This window comes from Melanerpes formicivorus, unplaced genomic scaffold (assembly GCF_026170545.1).
Source record: "Melanerpes formicivorus ecotype bairdi unplaced genomic scaffold, bMelFor1.0.p_v2 SCAF_34, whole genome shotgun sequence".
NCBI lineage: Eukaryota > Metazoa > Chordata > Aves > Piciformes > Picidae > Melanerpes > Melanerpes formicivorus.
In genome coordinates, this window is record NW_027142386.1 from 3,354,259 (window position 1) to 3,378,342 (window position 24,084).

General features: G+C 53.8%; 1 protein-coding gene across 2 annotated transcripts; it reads left to right on the forward strand.

The window, feature by feature from the left end:
- The first annotated feature begins 10,663 nt into the window (after positions 1 to 10,663).
- On the forward strand, positions 10,664 to 24,021 carry CHMP7 (charged multivesicular body protein 7). 2 transcript variants are annotated; one of them, XM_068156501.1, is made up of 11 exons: positions 10,664 to 11,032; positions 12,223 to 12,397; positions 14,147 to 14,332; positions 15,516 to 15,649; positions 16,039 to 16,087; positions 16,379 to 16,498; positions 17,488 to 17,586; positions 18,026 to 18,086; positions 18,651 to 18,812; positions 19,983 to 20,094; positions 23,430 to 24,021. In XM_068156501.1, the coding sequence occupies exons 1-10, from the start codon at positions 10,743 to 10,745 to the stop codon at positions 20,045 to 20,047; spliced, it is 1,341 nt and encodes a 446-aa protein (XP_068012602.1). In that variant the 5' UTR covers positions 10,664 to 10,742; the 3' UTR covers positions 20,048 to 20,094; positions 23,430 to 24,021. The 2 variants fall into 2 exon arrangements, with proteins under 2 accessions (XP_068012602.1, XP_068012601.1); XM_068156500.1 differs by lacking the exon at positions 23,430 to 24,021 and having other exon boundaries at positions 19,983 to 20,108.
- The last annotated feature ends 63 nt before the right edge of the window (positions 24,022 to 24,084 follow it).

The window sequence follows — 24,084 nt, forward strand, 5'->3', positions numbered from 1 at the left end:
GAGCACATCGGTGCCACACCACCACGAGCTGAGCTCGTATAGACGGCAAACTTATACATAAATATCTCCACAGATCCCTCTACATTTCCCAAGCATGTTCCCACCGCCAACCCCCCTCGCTCCCAGTCCCGCCTGTGGCTGGCTGCGGTCAGGGCTGGCACAAAGGTTTGCACTCTTGACCAGGCCAGTCTCAGACATCTCGACGCCTCACCCTGCCTCCATTTCTCTCCCAGCACACATCCTGCACAACACAGACTACAACCACCCGGTCAGCTTAAGGATCGAGCCCCGTGAAAGCCAAAGATAACAATTTCCCACACCTTCCCTTCTTCCTTTCTTCTCTTCTTCCTATTCCCCCTTCTTTCTTTCTTCCCTCTATCCCTTCCTCCTTTCTTCCCTTCTTCCTTTCTTTCCTTCTTCCTTTCTTCCTTTTGCCCCTTCTCTTCTTTCCTTCCCTCCTTCCCTTCCTCCTTTCTTCCCTTCCTCCTTTCCCCCTTATCTTCTTCCTTCCCTCCTTCCCTTCCTCCTTTCTTCCCTCCTTCCCTTCCTCCTATCTTCCCGTCTTCCTTTCATTCCTTCTTCCCTTCTCCCTTTTCCTTCTCTTCTCTTCTTTCTTTCTTCCCTCCTTCCCTTCCTCCTTTCTCCCCTTCTTCCCTTCTCCCTTTCCCTGCTTCTTTCTTTCTTCCCTTCTTCCCTTCCTCCTTTTCCCCCTTATCTTCTTCCTTCCCTTTATCCCTTCCTCCTTTCTTCCCTTCTTCCCTTCCTCCTATCTTCCCATCTTCCTTTCATTCCTTCTTCCCTTCTCCCTTTCCCCCCTTATCTTCTCTTCTTTCTTTCTTCCCTCCTTCCCTTCCTCCTTTCTCCCCTTCTTCCCTTCCTCCCTTCCCTTTTCCCATGCCCAGCTTGGTCTCCAAACTCCCAAATCACAGGAGCCACCAGGGATGTTGCTTCCAGGGCATTTCACAACCTTGCATTTTTTTCCCCTCCCCAGCATACAGCAACAGGAGCAAGAAAAGTCACCAACTCCTCTGTTCCAGGGGACAGGACTTGATGACAGTCACACAAATGTCTCCTGCTGAGAAATCCTGGCTGCTGAGGGGCCTCTGGGGTGGGGGATGGAGGGGGGATGGGGAACAAGGATCTGCAGAAAGCCTTGCAAAGAGTCATCTTTTTGTTTCTGAGCTGGGAAGTGAGGAAATTCCACACAGGGGTGGTTTGGTTTATGGTGTTTCTGTTTTTCTTTGGCTGGTCAGAGCTGAACTGAAAGGGAAAACCAGCAAAGTGTTGAACTTTTGGACCCTCTGCTGTTACCCAGCTGCCTCCTCTGCACTTAGGTAATCTGCAGAGCACGTGAGAAATGACTCTGCCCAAATGAGGACCTTATTGGCATGGTGGGGAAGTGCTGGCATGGCTCCTACTGCTGTGAGGTGCTGGGATGGGGAGGATCCAGGCTCTCCAGGAAGGATAGGATTTAGGGACTGGTGTTGGGGCTGCTGCTGTGTGACAGCTTTGCTGGTGGCGTGGACAGCAGGAGAAAGACATCCTCCACAAGTCTGCCAACGGCACCAAGCCATCAGGTGTGGGCATCACGCTGGAGGGATGGGAATCCAGACAGAGGGACCTGGGCAGGCTGGAGGGGAGGGACTGTGGCAACCTCATGAGGTTAGCAAGGCTAAGTGCAAGGTCCTGCACTTCAGTCAGGGCAGTCCCTGGTATCAACACAAGCTAGGGATGAAGGGATGGAGAGCAGCCCTGAGAAGAAGGACTTGGGGGTGCTGGGGGTGCAGAGCTGGACAGGAGCTGGCACTGAGTGCTGCCAGCCCAGCCCCAGCCAGGCCTGGGCTGATCCCCAGCAGTGTGGGCAGCAGGGGCAGGGAGGGGATTCTGCCCCTCTGCTGTGCTCTGATGAGACCCCCCTGCAGTGCTAGGGCAGCTCTGGAGCCCTCAGCACAGACAAGGACCTGTTGGAGAGGGGCCAGAGGAGGCCACAGCAATGCTGGGAGGGATGGAAGCCCTCTGCTATGAGGCCAAGCTGAGAGAGTTGGGGTTGTTCAACCTGGAGAAGAGAAGGCTTCAGGGAGACCTTGTGGTGGCCTTTTAGGACTTGAAGGCATCCTATAATAAAGCTGGGGACAGATTTTTTAGCAGGGCCTGATGTGACAGGAAAAGGGGTGATGGTTTGAAACCAAAAGAGGGGGAATTTAGAGCAGATAGAAGGCAGAAATTCTTCCCCATGAGGGTGGTGAGGCACTGGAACAGGTTGCCCAGAGAAGCTGTAAAGGCCCCAGCTCTGGAAGTGCTCAAATCCAGGTTGCTTGGGCTCTGAGTGACCTGATCTCGTTGCAGATGTCCCTGCCCCTGATCTTCAAGGTCCTTTCCCACCCATTCCACGATTAAGAACAAAGCAGAAGCAGAGACCTGGTGACTTGTTAACGTTTTCCTAACCCTGAACTCGGAGCTGACTACTCCTGGTTCCTGTTAGCAGGACCCAACAGCCCCAGGCATGGAGTAGGCTCCCTCCCTTCCTCGGAAGTGACTCACCAGAGGCTGAGTGAATAAATCCTCTGTGAGTGAAACCTTTAAAGCCTCCCCAAGGCAGAAGCCGGCTCAGGTGGAGCTGCAGAAAAACAAGCCCTGCTGCTCACCAGGCAAAAAAGCCACCTGCCAGGTACAGAGCTCAGTGTGCTCAAAATCTGGGAGCCAGAGGGGCTGCTGAGCAGCTCCCCAGTGTGCTCTTCAGCCTCAGGACCTGGAGGAAGGCAGTGAGGCTCCTTGGTTGCAATGGGATCAGCAGGGCTGTGGCTAACCCACTTAAGATGTGGATATTTGGGACCTATCTTCTCTTTGGTGACTGCTGAATCACAGAGTGCTTTGGGTTGGAAGGGACCTTAAGGATCATCCAGTTCCAAGCCCCCTGCCATGGGCAGAGACACCTTCCACCAGCCCAGGATGCTCAGCTGTGAAGGTCCTCTCCATCAAACCCCCACAGAACTGTCACAGTGACTGCCAGCTTGCATCCCAACACTCTTGACAGCAGAACCTGTGCCCTTGTCTGGTTATCAGCTGCCATAGTCACAGAGCTTGTGCTCTGGTAGATAAGCAGGGATCTACCTGGGGCAGTGGTGTGAAAACACTTCAGGACAAACATGAGGAAAACAAACTTAACTCCTTACACCTGTCCAGCCAGGCCTTGAACACCTCCAGGGAGGGGACACCCACAGCCTCCCTGGGCAACCTGTGCCAGTGTCTCCCCACCCCCACTGGAAAGAATTTCTTCCTAATCTCCAGTCTCAATCTGCCCTCCTCAAGCTTCAATCCATTGCCCCTTGTCCTGTATCACTCCAAGCCCTTGTGAAAAGTCCCTCCCCAGCTTTCCTAGAGCCCCTTCAGGCACTGGAAGGCTGCTCTAAGGTCTCCCTGGAGCCTTCTCTTCTCCAGACTGAACAAACCCCAACTTCCCTGAGCTTGTCCCCACAGGAGAGGTTCTCCAGCTTTGAGTTTGCTCAGCACTAAATCTGCTCCTCTCTTCCAGCTCAAAGCCATTGCCCCTTCTCCTCTATTCATGGTAGAACAAGTGCTTGTGTGCCCAGCCATGCTGAGCACTGGAAACCTGCTTTTCTCCTGCCAGAAGTCAGGGCCTGTCTATGCCAACAATAATTAAACTGCAATGTGATTGAAAGGAGATGAAGAATTCCTGCTTGGCTTCCTGGGTGGGTACTTTTATTACAAGCCCCAAAAGTATGCAGGGCCTTTTGTTTAACCAAAACCATGTGTTCTGTGCTCTAGATACCACTGACTTCAGCTGAAGTCATTCTGGGCCCTTGGAGAGCAAATTCATTCCTCAGTTAGGTCAGAAGAAATTGCAAATCCACTGCCTTTGAGGATATTTGGTGGGGTGAGGAAGGACCCAGGTCTGTTCTCTGCAAAATCAGCCTGAAGCTCTTGAGGGAACTGCTGAGGTTAAATTCAGAAGGCAGGAGGCTGGACCTATGGCAAAGGGAACACAAAAGTGGAGCTTCCCACTTCACACCACTGTTTGTATCGGGCCCTCAGGAACATCTCACAGAAGTAACAGAATGGCTCAGGTTGGAAAGAACCTCAGAGATCATCTACCCCAAACCCCCTGCCACAGGCAGGGACACCTCCCACCAGCCCAGGTTGCTCAAAGCCTTATCCAGTTTGGCCTTGAACACCCCCAGGCAGGAGGCAGCCACAGCCTCCCTGGGCAGCCTGGGCCAGGCTCTCACCACCCTCACACTGAAGAGCTTCTGCCTCAGCTCCACTCTAACCCTGCTCTGCCTCACCTTCAAACCATTCCCCCTTGGCCTGGCTCCAGACACCCTCAGCAAAAGTCTCTCTGCAGCCTTCCTGCAGGATCCCTTCAGCTCCTGGCAGGCAGCTCTGAGGTCCCCCTGGAGCCTTCTCCTCTGCAGGCTGCACACCCCCAGCTCCCTCAGCCTGTGCTCACAGCAGAGCTGCTCCAGCCCTTGGAGCATCTTTGTGGCCTCCTCTGGCCTCACTCCAGCAGCTCTGTGTCTTATTCCTGCTGGGCACACCAGACCTGGAGGCAGAATTCCAGGTGGGGGTCTCACAAGAACAGCAGCAGGAGGCCAATCTTCAGCATCCAGTCTTTGTGACCTCCTCCTCCTCCTCCTGCCAAACGCTTGTTACAGAGCCACGGGTCCTCCTCCATCCATCTCCCTCTCTCCATTTACAAACAGAGTTTATCTGCTGGGGCCAAACCAGAGAGAATCTTTATTTTGGGTGGGGTTTGCTTTTGCCCAGCTCCAAAGCAAGCCCAGCTTTGTGTCTGACCTGTGTTTATTTAAAGCTACTGAACCAGGCCAACCATGCTCACCCTCTCCCACTCCCCACCAGCCTGAGGGGGTGGGACAGACACAAGCTCCCTCACAGACCCACCAAGCAAGAATTTCCACCCTGCTTGCTCAGACTGCTTCCATTTAAGGCTGGTCTGCAGGGCAGGCTCTAGACAGGGGTGAAAGTGGGGTGTGTGTTTATCACCCAGGGACAGAACTCCCCACACAGCTTCCCCAAGTCTTTATCTCCCACAGCCTGTTCATCCCCATGGCCCCCTCTGAGCCAGGAGTGCCCCTAAGAAGCTGGGGAAGCTGCACAGAAGCAGTGGGGGGGTGTGGGGGGTGTGGGTGTGAATGAAGCACGTTGAGAACTAGAGGGGGTCCAACGAGGGGTTGGGAGATCAGATTCCTTCCCCTCCCTGCTTCCTCAGTTGCTGTTGTAAGTGGAAAATGAAAGGAGTGTAAGGGTTTGAGCAGGAGCATGGCTCAGGGAGAAGGGAGATTGAAGCCCAGGCTGCCCAGGGGGAAAGGAAATTTGAGCCTAAATGCCCGAGGGAAAGGGAGAATGGGGCCCAAACTGCCCAGAGGAAGGGAGGTTTGAGCCCAAAATACACAGGGAAATGGCAGATTGGAGCCCAAACTGCCCAGAGGAAGGGAGGTTTGTGCCCAAAATACCCAGGGAGAAGGCACATTTGAGCCCAAACTGCCCAGAGGAAGGGAGGCTTGAGCTCAAAGTGCCCAGAGGAAGGGAGATTGGAGCCCAAAATACCCAGGGAGAAGGGAGATTTGAGCCCAAAATACCCAGGGAGAAGGCAGATTGGAGTCCAAACTGCCCAGAGGAAGGGAGATTGGAGTCCAAAATATCCAGGAGAAGGGAAATTTGAGCCCAAACTCCCTAGGCAAAGGGAAATTGCAGCCCAAACCGCCTAGGAAAAAGGGCGATTGGAGCCCAAAATAGCCATGGAGAAGGAAGATTGGAGCCCAAAGAGCCCAGGCAAAGCTGTCTGGGGAAGCCTGCTCTTATCAGCCACGGTTAGTGGTTAGCCACACACGAGGCTGCCTGCCCTTGTGGCAGTTCAGCCCCTTGAAATATTTGCGTCCTGCTCTAATGCAGCATCTGTTTGCCCATCACCCATCCTTAAAAGAGACTGAGGGGAGGGGGAGGGAGGGGGAGTGAAGGAGGCTCTAATCTCCCTGTCCAGAGCATCTTGCTTTCAACTGTGACCCTCAGCACACCCTGGCAGGGGATGGGGTACGTGCCTGGGTGTGTTATTTGTGACCAGCACCGCTCTGTTCTGCCTCCAGCTTTGAGTTGCCCTTTGTCTGGGGTTCTGTGCCTGGAAGGGATCTGAGGCTGCCTGATAATTTTGACCTCCCCTCCTCTCTGCATCGACAACATGAATTGTCTCATCAAAGGTTCTTCTTTAAAAGAAGGTGGGAAAGGTGCAGCCCAGGTTGTGAGTTTCATGAATTCCACTCACTGCACCAGGGCTCCTTCCTTGGGCAAGCCTGGGCAAAGCCACCCAGTCCTCCCAGTGCCTCAGTTTCCCCTCACTGGCAGAGGGATGCTCAGACTTCTGCCTTCACCCCCTTTGACTGCCTTAATTTTGGGGCTCTGGAGATGCTCAGGGCAAGCAGGTGGATTTCCTCATCCTCCCTCCCTCCCTTCATCTCTCCCCTCACCTTTCCTTGCCTCTGAGCACGTGGAGGCAAGGGTTAAACGTTTCTCTTTCCTCTGCCAACCCAGGGTGCTCCTAAAAGCAAGGGGAAACTAAACCACAAGCATAGAGCCTGAACGAAGATCTACTCCTTTCCCTTCCCTCCTCCCTTTCCTCCCCTTGAACCAAGACTTAAAAGGAGCTCTGGGATGAAGGAGAGGAGTGAGGGTGTTAAGACTGTGAGCTCCATATCCAAACTAAGCTTTGAAGCTGGAGCAGAGACTGGAGCAGAAGCCTCTGGCTTGCCAGGTCCGAGGTTTGAAAAGCTCAACGGTGCATAAAATGCAGCTTTCAGCTCCACCTCAGAGAGTCCCATCCCAGGTTAAATCTCCATGGGGCAAAGCCAGGATGGTTCACACTCCTGGGAAAGCCTCTCACCACCCCACAGGTCCTGCTCTGGTGGCAACCAGACCTGAGGGTTCGACAGGGGCACAGCCACCTCCTGCCTGGTGGGACCAGCCTCAACCTCTGCCACACCTAAGCCATGAGGCTCCACCACAGAGGAGCTGAGCTGCTGTTGCCAGACCACCCCCACCACCCCCCACCCCCTGAGCTACAAAGGCAACTTAAAAATGGGCTTTGAGGCTTCTAACCCTGAGGATGCCTTCAGTCTTTTCCCCCACACATCCCTCCAAGCACATGGCTTCCTTCTTCAGCCAACAGAGGTTTGTCATTTATTCTGTATCACAGTTTCCCCCTCCCCCCTCCTCCCCCCCCCCAGCTCAACTTCCAGGAGGGTTATTTTTTTTTTGGGTTGTTATTTTTTTATCCATGTGGTAGGATCCCATGAGAGTGGGCTCACACCATCACTTGGCTCTTTTTCTGGCCAGACATGTGAGTCCCCAGCCTAACAGCCTCCAGCAGCACGGGTTCAAGGCTGCCGCTCTCAGGTGCACAAACACAGCCCCTGCGGTCCCTTTGAACAGGGACTCGTGGTCTGATGCTGTCCATTCGGCTTCCTGGACTCGGTGTGTGCTTTGCTGACTGCAGCCAAAAACGTGCCCCTCTTTTAAGAGGGAAGAGCTGGGCTGGGTTTTGGCAGAAGGGCTCCTGGAGGTGGCAGGCCCCCGGGGTATGAATGGCTCCACAAACAGCAGAGGACGTTGGTTTGGGGCTAGCGCTGAAAGGATTAATGTAACATTTCAGCTTGACACAGAAAGCTTGGGAGGAGCTAAAAATAGACTCTTGCCTCTGCTGAGTCACCTCCTGATTTACAGCATGGATCAGGGTGTGTTTAAAAGGCTGCTCTGAGACCTGCTGCCTTGCCCGCAGCACCGAGGTCTGGCCAAGGGAAGAGGGTGTTACCAAAGCCTCTGAAGGAAGCAGTGCTGCCTTTTATCTACCTGTGTCACTGCTCTTTGCTCACCAAGGCACCACGAGCCAGCTGGGCTGCCTTAAGGATCCAATCTGAGAATGAAACAGCCTCAAAGAAAAGGATAGGGGCAGCCACCCGTGGTTGCAAGCAGCCTTGCAGGAGTGCAGCACAGCCCGAGCAGGCTCCAGCTCAGCTCAGCAGCCTCAGGAAAGCCTCATAATCAATCCACAGAGTAAACCAAGCTTCATGTCTCTGACTATTATAGAATCATAGAATGGTTTGGGTTGGAAAGGACTTTAAAGATCATCCAGTTCCAAGCCCCACTACCATGGGCAGGGACACCTTCCACCAGCCCAGGTTGCTCAAGCTCCTGCCCAACTTGGCTTTCAATACTTCCAGGCTTAGAGCCTCCAGCTCCAGAGCCTCTCTGGGCAACCTGTTCCAGTGCCTCACTACCCTCAGGAGGAAAAATTTCCCCTTCATGTCTCATGCCAATCCAGTTTCTTCCAGCTTGAAGCCATCCCCCCTCATCCTGTCACTCCACGGCTTTGTACAAAGTCAGCTCTCCCGTAGCCTGTTTCAAATACTGGAAGGCAGCTCTAACGTGTCCCTGGAGCCTTCTCTTCTCCAGGCTGAACAACCCCAGCTCCTTCAGCCTGTCCTCACAGCACCAGGTGCTCCAGCCCTCAGACCATCTTTGTGAGCTCCTCTGGACCTGCTCTAAGAGTTCCATCTCCAAGCTGAGGTCACAGCTTGACAGATTTCTCCTTGCTTTCCGGAGAAAGCCTGCAGGCACCAGGGTGACTCTTGCATGCCAGCGGCTAAAGGGTAAAGCTGTTGACAGCACACCACAGGTCTGACTCAGAACCGGTCAGAGGAACAGCAACAGCACTTGCAGATATTCCTCAGGGAAGCCAAACAAATGGGAGAAACTTTGGAAAGTCCAAGCACACGTGTTGGAGGCGTTAAGGGCTCTGTCTCACTCAACCCAGGCTTGATTAACCCCTGAGTGTCTAACCAGGGGCAGGACACCCAGAGCTGAGCTCCCAGACACAATTTGATTTCCTCTGGCTCCATGAGAAACCAGAAATATCCCACATGGCGAAGGCAGCGACACAGAAACGCTCAGAGCTTGGCAGCTGAAGTGACAAGAGTTAGCCTCCCCCCTTTTCCCTAGGAGCATCAAGCTTTGCTCTGAAAACCCTGCATGAAGAAACTCTCTCTACTCATGCAAGGCTGCTGCCCCTGGGGAACTGGGGAGGGTGGGGATGATGCTGCCACATGGAGGTAAAAAAAGAAAAGCAGCTGTGTCCTGCTTTGAGCTAGAACAGAACTAATTCTGTTTGGGGATTCTATTTCTCTCTCTTTCCCCCCCCCCCCTCCCCCAGTGATTTGAATCCTAGGTTCAGTTTGGAGCTCCTCAATCCAAGAAGGATATTGAGAGGCTGGAGTGGGTCCAGGGAAGGGCAAGGAAGCTGGAGAAGGGTCTGGTACAACAGGGCTGGGGAGAAGGAGCAGAGGGAGCTGGGGGTGTTCAGCCTGGAGAAAAGGAGGCTGCAGGGAGACCTCATTGCTCTCTACAGCTCCCTGAAAGGAGGCTGGAGCCAGGTGAGGATTAGGCTCTTCTCCCAAGGAAAAAAGGAACAGGACAAGAGGAAATGTCCTCAAGTTGCCCCAGGGCAGGTTCAGGTTAGCCATGAGGAACGATTTCATTCTGCCCAGGGCAGTGGTGGAGTCCCCATCCCTGTGGGGAATTGCTGGGGACTGTGAGGTTCGATCTTTGGGCTGATCTCGGTCGTGGTCTTTATTGTGTGGGGTTTGGGGAGAGAAAGGTGAGGCGTTGACGTGTCTGAAGACTGGCCAGGTCAAAAGTGCAGGTTTTGTCCCAGCCCTGATGCAGAAGGGTGGGAAGGTACTGGGGAAAGGTATGAATATGTATGTTTGACGTCTGTGTAAGTTCAACTCGTGTTGTTACAGTGCCTCTGGCAAACCTGCTCTGTGCCCAGCGCTGTTTTGCCTTCATTTTATGATAAACTGTTTGTGTTTAAAATTTAGCACTGAGCTCGTTCCTCACACCTGGAAAGGCTTTCAAAGCTGTGGAGATGTGGTGCTGAGGACCACGGATTGGTGGTGCCCTGGCAGTGCTGGGTTAAGGCTTGGCCTCCATGATCTGTCAGTTCTGTCTCTCTACAGCTCCCTGCCAGGAGGTTGGAGCAAGCTGGGGGCCAGCTTCTTCTCCCCAGTACCTTGCCATAGAAGGGGAAGTGGACACAAGTTGTGCCAGGTTGTGCAGGCTGGAAATGAGGAAAAATCTCTTTGCTGCACGAGTGGTCAGGGATTGGCACAGGCTGCCCAGGGAGGTGGTGAAGTCCCCATCCCTGCGGGTGTTGAGGAAAGCTGTGGCCATGGCACCTGGGGCCAGGGCTGGGGGGCCAGGGCTGGGTGGCCACGCCGGGGTTGGGTTGCGGCTCGGACTAAATGAACTCCTCCGCCCGCACGGATCCGACCGCGCCGCCAGGCAGCACGCACAGCTTCGCGGATGACGTCACCTCAGCACCACCCCCCGCAGGTGACGCTTAGGGGGCGGGGCCGGGGCGGGGGCCGGAGCGGCGAGGGGCGGCCGTCCCGACCCACGCCAGCCTCACCCTCCCCGGTGCATGCCGGGAAAGCGGGAGGGGCCTGGCGCGGGACCGTACCATTGCGGGCGGGCCGGGGGGGAGGAGGTGTGTGCGGTGGTGCGTGCGTGCGGTATCGCGGCGCGGCCCACACAAAGGCGGCCGCGGGGGGGGGGTTAGGGCCGGGAGCGGTGCGCATGCGCCCCTTGAGTCACCCCCGGCAGCCAGGCGCGTCCCGGCCGGGCGGAGGCCGCGGCGGAGCCGGGGTCTCGCGTAGATGTGCAGCCCGGGGCGGGAGCCGCCTGGGCCGGCCCCGGCGGGGGACCTGCCGCCCGAGTGGGAAACGGACGACGAGCGCATGGCTTTTCTCTTCTCGGCTTTCAAGCAGAGCCGTGAGGTGAACAGCACCGAGTGGGACAGCAAGATGGCCTTCTGGGTCGGGCTGGTGCTGGCCCGCGGCCGGCGCAGGGGTGTTGTGCGGACCTGCCTGCGGGAGCTGCAGCACAGCTTCGAACGGCGCGGCAGCCTCCCGCTGGGCCTCGGCACCGTCCTCCGGGAGCTCCTCAGGTACCTGCGCGGAGGAGGGGGCCGGGGACTGGGGGCTGGGGCTGGTAGCCCTCCCGTTGCGGGGAGTGGAGGTCAAGGGAGGCCGCGGCGGGCTGCGGGAGGAGGGGAGGCTCAGCTAGCAGGGAGAGGAGCTCCGAGGAAGGATGGGGGGTGTCAGGGAGCTTTGCGACATGGCCGTGGGCAAGCAGAGCTCCGTGTCGTGCCAGCCTGGAAGATGCACGCAGCGTTGATGGCAGGCAGAGCGCTGCAGGTGGTGGATGAATGGATGGGGACATGAGGGGAAGCTTGGTGAGAGATGGTTCTGCCTGCCAGCGCTAAATGCTGGGAGTGTGGGAGAGCGTGAGAGGGTTTTGTTGCTGTGCCAGGGCTAGCGATGGAGTGGAGAGCACGGAGAGGCTCAAGGGGATGTGGAATTACATTGTGCGAGGGGAACTCAGGAAGCCGGTGCGAGGTGAAGCATGGGCACGGGAGTGGAGAAGCTCGCCCTGGGGCTTACAGGAGGTGCTGGGAGAGCAGCTGGCTGTGGGGAGTGCTGGGGGACTCCGGGGCAAGGCTGTGCTGAGCGAGCTTGCTGGTGCAGGAGGAGCTCTGCGGTAAACTGGCTTGCTCCCTGAAACAGTTGTTGTGGTGATCCAGCTGGGAATGGCATGTGGTGGTGTAGGGGCATGTGGGGCCGTGGTGTGCTGGTGTTTGCAACCAAGTGTTTTGCATGGTGAAACTAGAGCCTGGGGCTGATACCCTGGGCCTTAGTCTGTAGCATGCAAAATAGCTTTTCTCACATCCAGAGGCTTTGTGTTTGCCATTTAAACACTCAAGCACCCTGAAACCTGCAGCTGCCCCCTCTAGGAACTCAGCTTTCCTTGTTAATGGCCTTGCTGGATGCCTCATCAGTTTCAAGTCAGAGAACTGAGAGAAACTTGTGAAACTGGAGAAAGAAACTGGAGAAATAGTAAGCAAAGGACCCTGGTGACCAGAGGAAGCTGCAGACCTCTGTGCCCTTTCACACCCAGCAGCAAAACATCAAACTGCAGCTAGAGGCTAACTTCTAGTTAGAAAATGCCCCTGGGGATGTGGATGTGCAAAGCACTGAGAGATGTTCCAGTTCAGCATTCTGCTTGCTGGCAGTGGAAGGCTTCAGGAAGGCTTCAGGAGTGTCCATACTCAGTTCTGCATTGGTGTCTTTCCTCCAGACGTGGCAAGCTGCAGAGGGAGTCAGACTTCATGGCCAGTGTAGACAGCAGCTGGATCTCCTGGGGCGTGGGAGTCTTCATTCTGAAGCCCCTCAAGTGGACTCTCTCCAGTGTGCTGGGTGACAGTAAAATACCTGAGGAGGAGGAAGTCCTGATTTACGTGGAGCTGCTGCAGGTGAGTGTTGTGGAGAGCTTTTGCTCGAGGTGATGCCTCCCTGGAGAGCTCAGGAGTCACTGGATGTGCTGGCAAGGAAGGAGCAGGGTTGATGTGCTCTTCATTTGTGCTTCTCAGGAGTTTAAAAGCCTGGAGTGGGGTGGATGGATGGAGTACCCCAGGGGTAAGCAGCAGTTGATATCTGCAGATGTTCCTTGAAACTGATGTCATGACCTCTCTGCCTTCGAAGAAGCAGGAGGGGCAGGCTTGCTGGTTTGTCTGGGAAGGCAAGGCAGTGTGCTGGGAGGCTGCTGGGGAGCTCAGGTTTGAGTGCCTGCAGGAGTGGTGTAGAGGGAGAGCCATCTGTGGCAGGGAGAGGCTGGGGACGTCAGAGCTGCTGGCTGTCAGTGCTGTGTTCACTGAGCTGAACTCGGTTTGGGTAGGAAGGGACCTTAAGAGGTCATCTTGTCCAACTCCCCCTGCAGTCAGCAGGGACAGCCCCAGCTAGAGCAGGTTGCTCAGAGCCTGATCTAACCTCACCTGGAGCAGTGCCAGGGGTGGGACATCTGCCACCTCTCAGGTCACCTTGGTGTAAAACATTGCTGCTTTGTATCTGCTCTCAGTCTCCCCTCTTTTGGTTTCAAACCATCATTCCTTGTCCTGTCACAACAGGCCCTGCTAAAAAGTCTGTCCCCAGCTTTATTGTAAGATGCCTTCAAGTCCTGAAAGGCCACCAGAAGGTCTCCCTGGAGCCTTCTCTCCAGGCTGCACAACCCCAACTCTCCCAGCCTGGCCTCACAGCAGAGCCCTTCCAGCCCTCGCAGCATTGCTATGGCCTCCTCTGGCCCCTCTCCAACAGGTCTCTGTCTCTGCTGAAGACTCCAGAGCTGCCCCAGCACTGCAGGAGAGGTCTCATCAGAGCACAACAGAGGGGCAGAATCCCCTCCCTGCCCCTGCTGCCCACACTGCCAGCTCATGTTGAGCTTCTGCTCACCCAGCACCCCCAAGTCCTTCTACTCAGGGCTGCTCTCCAGCTCTTCATCCCCAGCCTCACCATCTCTGACCCTGCTCCAGCTCTTCAATGCCTGCCTTGGAGCCAGGGGCCCAAAACTGACCCCAGCACTCAAGGTGAGGCCTCAGAAGTGCCCAGTCCAGGGGATATTATAGTATCATAGAATCATTCAGGGTTGGAAGGGACCACAAGGATCATCTAGTTCCAACCCTCCTGCCATGGGCAGGGACACCCCACACTAGATCAGGCTGCCCAGAGCCTCATCCAGCCTGGGCTTAAACACCTCCAGGGACGGGGCCTCAACCACCTCCCTGGACAACCCATTCCAGGGCTTCACCACTCTCATGGGGAAGAACTTCCTCCTCACCTCCAGCCTGAATCTCCCCACCTCCAGCTTCATTCCATTCCCCCTAGTCCTATCACTGCCTGAGATCCTGAGCAGTCCCTCCCCAGCCTTCTTGTAGGCCCCCTTCAGATACTGGAAGGCCACAGTTAGGTCACCTCAGAGGGGTCAGTGCCTGCTCCTTGCTGTTTTCCTTGGGCTATTTTTGTCCCTCTCAGTGCTGCTATCTGCGAAGCCTTGCAGCGGCCTGGGGAATGTCCCTGCCCCGCTCATTCCAAGGGCCTGGCTGGCTGCAAACACAGTGTGGTCTTAACTTCTGACGTGGGAGGGAGCAGGTGTGGACTTGGCAGTTGTTGGGGGGTGAGGAGGAAGAGTGCTGTGGAAGCTCCTCCCCAGCTGTGCTGCTTGCTTGCAGGAGAAGGCAGAGGAGGTCTATCGTCTCTACCAGAACTCGGCGCTCTCTTCTCACCCGGTCGTTGCCCTCTCCGAGCTGCGCTCCCTCTGTGCCAGTGTCTGTCCAGATGAGAGGACCTTCTACTTGCTGCTCCTCCAGCTGCAAAAGGAGAAGAGGGTCACCATCCTGGAGCAGAATGGAGAGAAGGTACAGGGTAAAGGTGACTGCTTTTGGGTGGTATGATCCCTGTCTTGCGTTTCAGCTGGCTGGAGGGAGCAGTTGCTTGGCTGAATGTGGGTGAACACATGTCTTTGGGAAGGTAAACTCTGCCTGCCCCAACAGCCTGGGGGTAGATGAGATTAAATCCTTATTCCTTCATGGCAGGGCCTTCAGGCATTTGTGAATTCCAGTTGTTAAATTGCATGAGCAGCAAAGGGGCAGGTTTGTGGCGGGGCTGAGAGCAGGGCCGGTGGCGGGGCTGAGCGAGGGGCCGGTGGCCGGGCTGAGAAGTTCATGGCTGGACTGATTGCTTCATAGATTCATTTGGGTTGGAAGGAACCTTAAAGATCATCCAGCTCCAACCCCCTGCCATGGGCAGGGACACCTCCCATCAGCCCAGGTTGCTCAAGGCCTCATCCAGCCTGGCCTTCAACACCTCCAGGCAGGAGACAGCCACAGCCTCCTTGAGCAGGGAAGAAGTTTCTTCTAATGTCTAACCTAAACCTCCCCTGGGGCAACTGGAGGCCTCTTGTTCCTTGGGAAAAGAGACAAGCTCCCACCTGTCTGCAGCCTCCTCTCAGAGCCAGAAGCTCTCCCCTCAGCTTCCTTTTCTCCAGGCTCAACACCCCCAGCTCCCTCAGCTGCTCCTCCCCAGCCCTGTTCTCCAGACCTTTCCCCAGCTTCATTGATCTTCTCTGGACCTCCTCCAACTCCTCAATGCCCTGAGGGCCCCAAAACTGACCCCAGCATTCAAGCTGTGGCCTCCTTCCCAGTGCCCACTCCAGGGGTACAATCACTGCCCTGCTCCTGCTGGCCGCACCATCACTGCTCTGAGCCAGGAGGTTATTCAGTTCTGTGGTGACTGCTACATCCTCCTCACCCCAAGGCTTAAACTGGGGGTGCCAAAGCATCATTTTGAGACTCTAGAATAGGTGGCCCAGGGAGGCTGTGGCTGCCTCCTCCCTGGGGGTGCTCAAGGCCAGGTTAGATGAGGCCCTGAGCAGCTGAGTCTCGCTGAGAGGTGTCCCTGCCCATGGCAGGGAGGTCGGAGGGGATGACCTCCGAGGTCCATTCCAACCTAGGCCATTCTATGATCAGAGCTGAAAGTATTTGCAGTGCAGGCAGAGGACCTGGAGAGCAGTGACTGGAGCTCCTGGTTTTCTTTCTTTAGATAGTGAAGTTTGCCAGAGGTCTTCATGCCAAAGTCTCCCCCATGAACGATGTGGACATTGGAGTCTATCAGCTGATGCAGAGTGAACAGCTGCTGTCACAGAAGGTGGAGTCCCTTGCCCAGGAAGCAGAGAAGTAATTCTGGGGGAAGGGTGGTGGGAAGAACATCTGTTTACTCTGTGGAACTTTGTATTCCTGTCACATAGTTAGAAGGAAGCTGCTGCCTGAGAGTGCAAGTTGCATTTTCCTGTCCATAGCAGCCCCAGCCACGGGGCAGGGCAGGTTTGCCAACCTTTTGTTCCCTCTCCCCATGAAAACAACCCTGCCAAAGGGAAACAAAGCTTTTCCAAGGCTTTGAAATGGGTTCAAGGACTACTCCTGAGAAGTGACAATGGCTTAAAGGGTGGTTAGTCTCCTCTGGATTACAGAGCAAGGCAGTGAGGCTTGGGTGTTGGTTTGTGCAGTAACTGCTGCTTGGCAAAGCATTGAGAGCTGCTTCTCCTCCTCCTTTGAACCTCTTGCAGGTGTAAAGAGGATGCCAGGAGTGCTTGCAGAGCTGGGAAAAAGCAGCTGGTAAGTAACCCTGCTGCCTGGGGGCAGCTACAAGTGGCTGGGAGCTGATCTGTGACTGCAGATAACCACTGGGCATTCACAGCCTCACCTTAGCTGTGTTGGAGGCTAAAAGCCTCTCTGTGGTGAAGCTAAGCATGGATTTGTCCAGGGTGTTGTGGTGCGAGGAGAAACAGACCTCTCCAGCTCTTCAAACCAGCTGGGGACTGCTAGATTTTGGGGGTTGGGGGTTTCACACTTCCTTTGGTTGCTGCCTGGTTTTGTAAGGCAGGGCTGTGCCTCTGCTGCCTGCAGGCTCTGAGGTGTTTGAAGTCCAAGCGGAGGACGGAGCGGCGAATCGAAGAGCTTCACTCCAAGCTGGACGCAGTGCAGGGCATCCTGGATCGGATCTACGCCTCCCAGACTGACCAGATGGTAACTTTTGGGCTCTCTGCTTCTCCCTTGAAGCCCTGCTCTTCTCATCCCTGCTGCTCTACCTGCTTGGCAGAGCTCGTGGCGGAGGGGGTGCTGCTGGTGGGACTTCACTGCGTGCTGTAGGAAACAGCAGAGCTGCTGGTGGGGTGTTGAACTCAGGAAGCCTGCCTGTGGCTCCATGTGCTGCCTCTGTGAGGGTCCTGCTTGGATACCAGACCTTGAGAGAATAGAAAGAACAATTACTAGAACAGAATCAACCAGGTTGGAAAAGACCTTTGTGATCATCCAGTCCAACCTATCCCCCAGCACCATTTGATCAACTCAACCATGGCACCAAGGGCCTCATCCAGGCGCTTCCTAAACACTTCCAGGGATGGGGACTCCACCACCTCCCTGGGCAGCAAATCCCAGTGGCCCATCTCTGTGAAGAACTTCTTCGTAGCATCCATCCCAAACCTCCCCTGGCACAACTTGAGACTGTGTCCTCTTGTTCTGGTGCTGGTTGCCTGGGAGAAGAGACCAACCCCCACCTGGCTACAGCCTCCCTTCAGGAAGTTGGAGAGAGCAATGAGGTCTCCCCTGAGCCTCCTCTTCTCCAGGCTAGGAAACAGCAGAGCTGCTGGTGGGGTGTTGAACTCAGGAAGCCTGCCTGTTGCTCCATGTTCTGCTTCTGTGAGGGTCCTGCTTGGATAACAGACCTCAAGAGAAGCTAACAGAGCCTGCTGGTTGTTCTCAGCTAGCATGGTGCAGATTGAGACTGGATCTTAGGAAGAAGTTCTTCAGTATGAGGTGGGAGAGACATTGGCACAGGTTGCCCAGGGTGGTTGTGGATGCCTCCTCCCTGGGGGTGTTCAAGGCCAGGCTGGATGAGGAACCTGGGCTGGTGGGAGGTGTCCCTGCCCATGGCAGGGTGGTTGGAGAAGATGATCTCTCAGGTCCCATCCAACTTGGGCCACTCTATGATATGTCTCCTTTTCTTTTCTTTAAAGGTATTTAATGCCTACCAGGCTGGTATGGGAGCTCTGAAGCTGTCCATGAAGGATGTCACTGTGGAGAAGGCAGAGAACCTGGTGGATCAGATCCAAGAGGTACTGAGAATAAGAGGACATCTAAATAAGCCAAGTGCTATGTAGCTGTAGCTGGACAGAGTCAGCTTGCTCTCAATGCTGAGGCCTCTGGTGCTGGTTAGGTTCCTGTTCCATAAGTCACCAAAGTGACTTAATCTGGATTGTTTTTTAGATGAAGAAGAGAGGTCTTCAGACACCTGGCTGTGTTCTGTGGCTATGGATTTATTGTCTAGAGCCAGGCCAAGGGGCAATGGTTTGAAGCTGAGGCAGAGCAGGGTTAGAGTGGAGTTGAGGAGGTAGTTCTTCAGTGTGAGGGTGGTGAGAGTCTGGCCCAGGCTGCCCAGGGAGGCTGTAGCTGCCTCCTGCCTGGGGGTGTTGAAGGCCAGGCTGGATGAGGCCTTGAGCAGCTGAGTCTGGTTGAGTTTCTATTTCATATCAAACATTTTGTCTTTCTCCTCAGCTTTGTGATACTCAAGATGAAGTAGCCCAGACTCTGGCTGGAGTGGGGATCAATGGTCTAGGTATGTCTTGGGTTCATCTTTTGCTCAGGTTAAGGGAGCTTCTCCTCCTCCTTTATTCTGCCCTGGTGAGAGCACATCTGGGTCTAGTTCTGGGCTCCCCAGTTGCAGAGGGACAGTGAAGTGCTGGAGAGAGTCCAGGGCAGGCTGGGAAGATGCTGAGGGGCCTGGAGCAGCTCTGGGAGCAGCAAAGGCTGAGAGCCTGCAGAAGAGCAGCCCCAGAGGGGAGCTGAGCAATGCTCAGCAAGAGCTAAAGGAGCTGTGGGGCGCAAGAGGCTGGGGCCAGGCTCTGCTCAGTGGTGCCCAGGGCCAGGGCCAGCACCAGGGGCAGAGGGCACAAAGTGGAAGGTTTTCTTGCCCTTGGATGCCTCAGCACAAAGCAATAGCTTCTCCCTGAGATCAGGAGGGGATTTTCACCTTTAGAAGCACAAAGAGCTCCTTCTTATGATGGATGGGAACAATTCTAACTCTGTTAGACTTGGGCTGCAGAGATGTGCTGCTGACAGAGATCTGTCTGTGCTGCTGCTTATTCCTGCTCAGGACTTACATCTTTTCTTGACTCAGCAGAGATGGACACAGAGGAACTGGAGAAGGAGCTGGACAGTCTCCTCCAGGACTCAACTAAGGAGCCTGTAGATCTCCCTGATGTTCCTCAGAAGGTGCTGAACCCACCCATTTCTGATGCTGAGCTTGAAGCTGAGTTGGAAAAGCTCTCTGTGTCTGATGGAGGTATGGATGTCAGCAAGTGGTGCTTAGCCAGCAGCTCTTTGGAGCTCTCGCAGCCTTCCCCAATGAAAAGAGAAACCTTGGCAGAACTCAAATCTGAGCCAGCAGTTGACAGTTGAAAGCCAACTCCTGTGTCTTGAGAACTCCTAGCAATGCTGCCTGGACTTCTGCCTGTGGGACATAAGGAAATGAGAAGGCCCTGTGGAGGGAGTTAGAATTGTCACTGTCATTTAAAGCCAGGCAGTGGTTTGGGGAGCTTCTGCTTGCCCATAAAGCAGCCCAGCATTTTCCTGCCAGTTGCTGCCAGGCATGCAGCATCTTCTGTCTGCTAGAAGGCCCTCCCCAGGTGTAGTGCCTGCTTAAACTAGTACTAAACTACCCTGCATTCAGTAGCAGTAGGTAACTGCTGCATTTACCCTGGGCCTGTCTTAGCCAGGAGTAAAGAGACTCAAATGTTTCTTGCAGGACCCTGTGAAGGAACAGTTAGGGCTGTCTGTGAAGTTTTGGAGTGGTTTAATGAGCAGCCAGAGTGCTCTTGTTGCTCCAGAAGGGGCAAAAGAAGAACACTCACACAAAAGGGTTGGATAGGATTGGAAAGGCTGTTCATAAACTGCAAAGCACATAAGATACAAAGAAATCCATGGTCTGGGCTTAACATTAAGCCAAAGCTTCACATGAACCTCTAGACCAGGCCAACCAAACCTAGGCTTCCATCCCCTCCCCTCCAGTCCCTCCCAGGCTTCTCTACCCCTCCCTTCTCCCATACCACTCCATTTGTGACAGCACAAACTGCAGCCTGGCAACTCCAGGCCCCAATTAAGCTGCTCCAGGCTTAATTGGCAGCATTTGCCAAGGTCAGCCAGGCCTTACTCCCCCAGCAGGGAGATAAGAACCTGCTCATCTTTCCTGGGAGGGAAAAAAGGGAGGGGAAAGGGAAGAAACTCACTTTGCAGCCAGACCTGTAGTGATGTAGGACTTCTGGGGATGAAATAAAGGATGACACTTCCCAGACCTCTCTAGCTTCTGGAGGTCTTTCCACAGTGCCCTGTGGAAGCCCTGAGGCACTCTGGAAGTGTTTCTGTTAGCTCTGGGTATGCTTGATCTCCTCACTGCCTTGCCTGCCACTCTTCCTGACGAGAAGCTGATCTCTTTCTCTTGCTATCTTCTCTTTAGATTTGGAACAAAAGACTCCCTCTGCTTCCTCTGAAGCCAAAACAGCTGTGGGACTGAATCTCTAAAGACCCAACAGTGTCCTGTTGCTGCAGTTTGAGAAGTTGGCTTAAAGGTTCCTTTGCTTAATGACTTAGAACTTCTGGAGAGTGCTGGGGGAGGGGGAGGGTGTGTGAGGGGGAAACACTCCCCCTGTGCTTCCTGGACCCCACTTTGCTCAGCAACAGGATCTCCTGCCATGACAATCCACTCTGGAACTGGCCCCAGCTGGTGTTTGTCATCTCCTGTGCCAACATCTGCACTGGTCTCAAGTTGACTTGTGACCCCCCACACACACCCCCACCCCACCAACCCCTCCCCCAAGTCACCCAGTGACATTCAGTCTTCCCCTCTGGGGATGCAACTCAAGATTGTGCCCAGTGAAGACAAAAACTCTTCCGTGGCCATGGACAGTGCTCCTTGCTTTGGCTTACCTTGGGGTCCTGCTGGGGTTGGGGTTGGGTTGGGTTGGGCTTATTTTGGATGGGGATTTTGCTTGGGTTGGGTTTGGTTGGGGTTTTTTGGTTGATTTTGGGGTTTGGTTGGGGGTTTTTGGTTGATTTTTGGGTTTGGTTGGGGTTTTTTTGGTTGATTTTTTGGGTTTGGTTGGGGGGTTTTGGCTTTTTGGGTTGCCTTTTGGCTCCCCTTTTGGGTTGCCTTTTGGCTCCCCTTTTGGGTTGCCTTTTGGCTCCCCTTTTGGGTTGCCTTTTGGCTCCCCTTTTGGGTTGCCTTTTGGCTCCCTTTTGGGTTGCTTTTTGGCTCCCTTTTTTGGGTTGCCTTTTGGCTCCCTTTTTGGGTTGCCTTTTGGCTCCCTTTTGGGTTGCCTTTTGGCTCCCTTTTGGGTTGCTTTTTGGCTCCCTTTTTTGGGTTGCCTTTTGGCTCCCTTTTGGGTTGCCTTTTGGCTCCCTTTTTGGGTTGCCTTTTGGCTCCCTTTTTGGGTTGCCTTTTGGCTCCCTTTTTGGGTTGCCTTTTGGCTCCCTTTTGGGTTGACTTTTGGCTCCCTTTTTTGGGTTGCCTTTTGGCTCCCTTTTGGGTTGCCTTTTGGCTCCCTTTTGGGTTGCTTTTTGGCTCCCTTTTTTGGGTTGCTTTTTGGCTCCCTTTTTTGGGTTGCCTTTTGGCTCCCATTTTTGGGTTGCCTTTTGGCTCCCTTTTTTGGGCTGCCTTTTGGGTTGCCTTTTGGCTGCCTTTTGGGTTGCCTTTTGGCTGCCTTTTGGGTTGCCTTTTGGCTGCCTTTTGGGTTGCCTTTTGGCTGCCTTTTGGGTTGACTTTTGGCTCCTTCTTTTGGGTTGACTTTTGGCTCCTTCTTTTGGGTTGACTTTTGGCTCCTTCTTTTGGGTTGACTTTTGGCTCCTTCTTTTGGGTTGACTTTTGGCTCCTTCTTTTGGGTTGACTTTTGGCTCCCTTTTGGGTTGACTTTTGGCTCCTTCTGTTGGGTTGACTTTTGGCTCCTTGGTTGCTTTTTGGTTTTTTTGAGTGGTTTATAGGTTGATTTTTTTGTTTGGGGTTTTTTTTGCCTTTTGGGGCTTTTTTTGTTGATTTGGGGGGGTGGGTTTTTTGGGGGGGCTTTTGGTTGATTTTTGGTTTTGTTTGGGGGTTTTTGGGTTGATTGTTTTGTTTTGTTTGGGGGGTTGTTTGGTTTTGTCGGGGGGTGTTTGGGGGGTTGTTTGGCTTTGGGGGGGTGTTTGGTTGATTTTGGTTTAGTTTGGGGGTTTTGGGGTTGATTTTTTGGTTTTTTTGGGGGTTTTTGAATTTTTTTTGTGGGGTTTTATAGATTTTTTTTTAATGTGGTTTCTTGTTTTGGGTTTTTGCTGATTTTGTTGGGTTTTGGGGTGGGTTTTGTTGGTTTTTGGGGTGGGTTTTGTTGGTTTTTGGGGTGGGTTTTGTTGGTTTTTGGGGTGGGTTTTGTTGGTTTTTGGGGTGGGTTTTGTTGGTTTTTGGGGTGGGTTTTGTTGGTTTTTGGGGTGGGTTTTGTTGGTTTTTGGGGTGGGGTTTTGTGGGTTTTTGGGGTGGGTTTTTGTTGGGGTTTTGGGGTGGTTTTTGTGGGGTTTTTTGGTTTTTTTGTTTTTTTGGGGGCTTGTTTTTGGGGGGATTGTTTTTTTTGTTGATTTTTTTGTTATTTTTGTTGATTTTTAATTTTTTATTGGGTTTTTTGTTGATTTTGAGGGTTTTGTTGATTTTTTGGGGTTTTTTTTGGTTGTTTTTTTGATTTTTGGGGGGGTTTGGGGTTTTTTGTTGATTTTTTTTGGTTGATTTATTTTTGTTGATTTTTTTGTTGGGTTTTTTGTTGATAGATTTTTTTGGTGGGTTTTTGGTTGTTTTTTGGGGGGGCTACACGTTTTTTGTTTGGGTTTTTATTTTGGAGGTGTTTTTGGTTGATTTTTTTGTTTGTTTTGTTGATTTTTTTCAAAGTGAATTTGCTTGGGGGGGTTGGGGTGAGTTTTTTCTTTGTTTTTTGGGGGGCTTGGGGTTTTTTTTGGTGGTTTTTTTGTGGGGGGAGTTTGTTGTTGTTTTTTATTTGGGTCTGGGTTTTTTTTTTCTTGGTTGGTTTGTTTGCTGTGGTTTATATTCCTCCCCCCCCACTTTGCTGCTGTGGCTGATGTTGAGAACCTGAGCCTGCAGCCCTCTTGGCAGTTGCTCAACAACATCTGGCTCCTTCCCTGTGCTTGTCTCAGACACTTGGCCACCTGAGTGCTGTCCTTGGACCAGGAGTTACCTGCAACAAGCTCCTCACCCCCTCTTGATAGTTCTCCTCCCCGCTCCCACCCTCACCTCCCTGTCTGTGTTTTTGCACCGTGGTCCTGGGCAACTGAACACTGTATTACTGTTTTGATTGTAGGAGGTTTTGGGGCTGCTCTAGAGGGCAGCACATTGCAAGCACAAGACACAAAAAAAGAAAACCCCCAACACTGAAAAGAATTCCTCTTTCTGTAGTTGACACTAAAGGCCTTACAAAGGGAGACCTGCAAAAGATTGCAACTGAAGGAGTTTTCTTCCTGCCTGCTGGGTGACAAAGCCTTGTGGTCACCCAAGAGGCAACTTGCTGGTTTGCTTTTACTTGAAACCTGAGCTGCTTTGCTGTCTCCCACCCTCCTCTCCCTGTTTGCTAAGACTACCTTGGAGCTCTTGGCCCAAGTGGTTCGGGGGTGGGAGGAGAAGGGGTGGCAGCATTTTGCCTTTAGAGAGGAGAGGGCTTGGTGGAAGAGCCTTGACTCAGCCTTCAGCCTTGCTGCTGCAGTTTCACATGGTCCTGAGGTGTGCCCTAAAAAAGCTCTCCTCCAAATAAATCCCAGGAGATCTTCCCAGTGCTCAAAAAAAAAAGCCAAGCCAAAAAAGGCCTGAGCAGGGCAGCTGGAGGAGTGTGTGGGTTGGGTTTGTGTGGACCATAAGAAGTGCAATGGTCATCTTCTGCAGGTCACCTTTTTACTCTGCCTGTGCACATGGAGGAGCAGGAAGCCTGGGATGAAGAAATGGATCCTTTCAGGAGGGGAATGTGCTGTTCATTTGGCTTTCTGTACTCACACACACACACACAGCCTGTGCCTGGCAGGGGAGTGACTGGCTGGCTGGGGGGTGGTGGTAGTGGAACCAGCCCTCCTGACCCTGGAATGTAGCCCACTCACCATTCCTCCCCTGCCTCCTTGAGCTCCACTGCTCCAGCCCTGTGGATGGGGAGCAGCTTGGGGTGAACAATAATAAACTAAGGGCTGGAGCTGCCAGGTCTTGGTCATGAGTGGTGTCCCACCCCCCAGCTTTTCAGCCCAGAGGAGCAGGGAGCACTGCACAGGTAGTCACTAGGCTGCTGGGCTTGGCTCTGGCTGCCTTGTGGCTTTGGCTCAGAGTGCAGACTCCTGCCAGGAGCCAGCAGCAGTTCCTCCCCCACCCCCCAGCTGCACGGTGGAGCTGCGTGAGGTGACTTGAAGCTCTCTGTTCCTTTCCTTTGTAAAGTAAGAGGGGAGGAAAAACCTCTTGTGTTTTCTGCCTGTAATAAAGGGGAGGAAGCAGACTCCCTTGGGGTGCCTCCTTGCTTTTTGTTTTGGGGGGGGGGGTTTGGGTGGGTTTTTGTTGC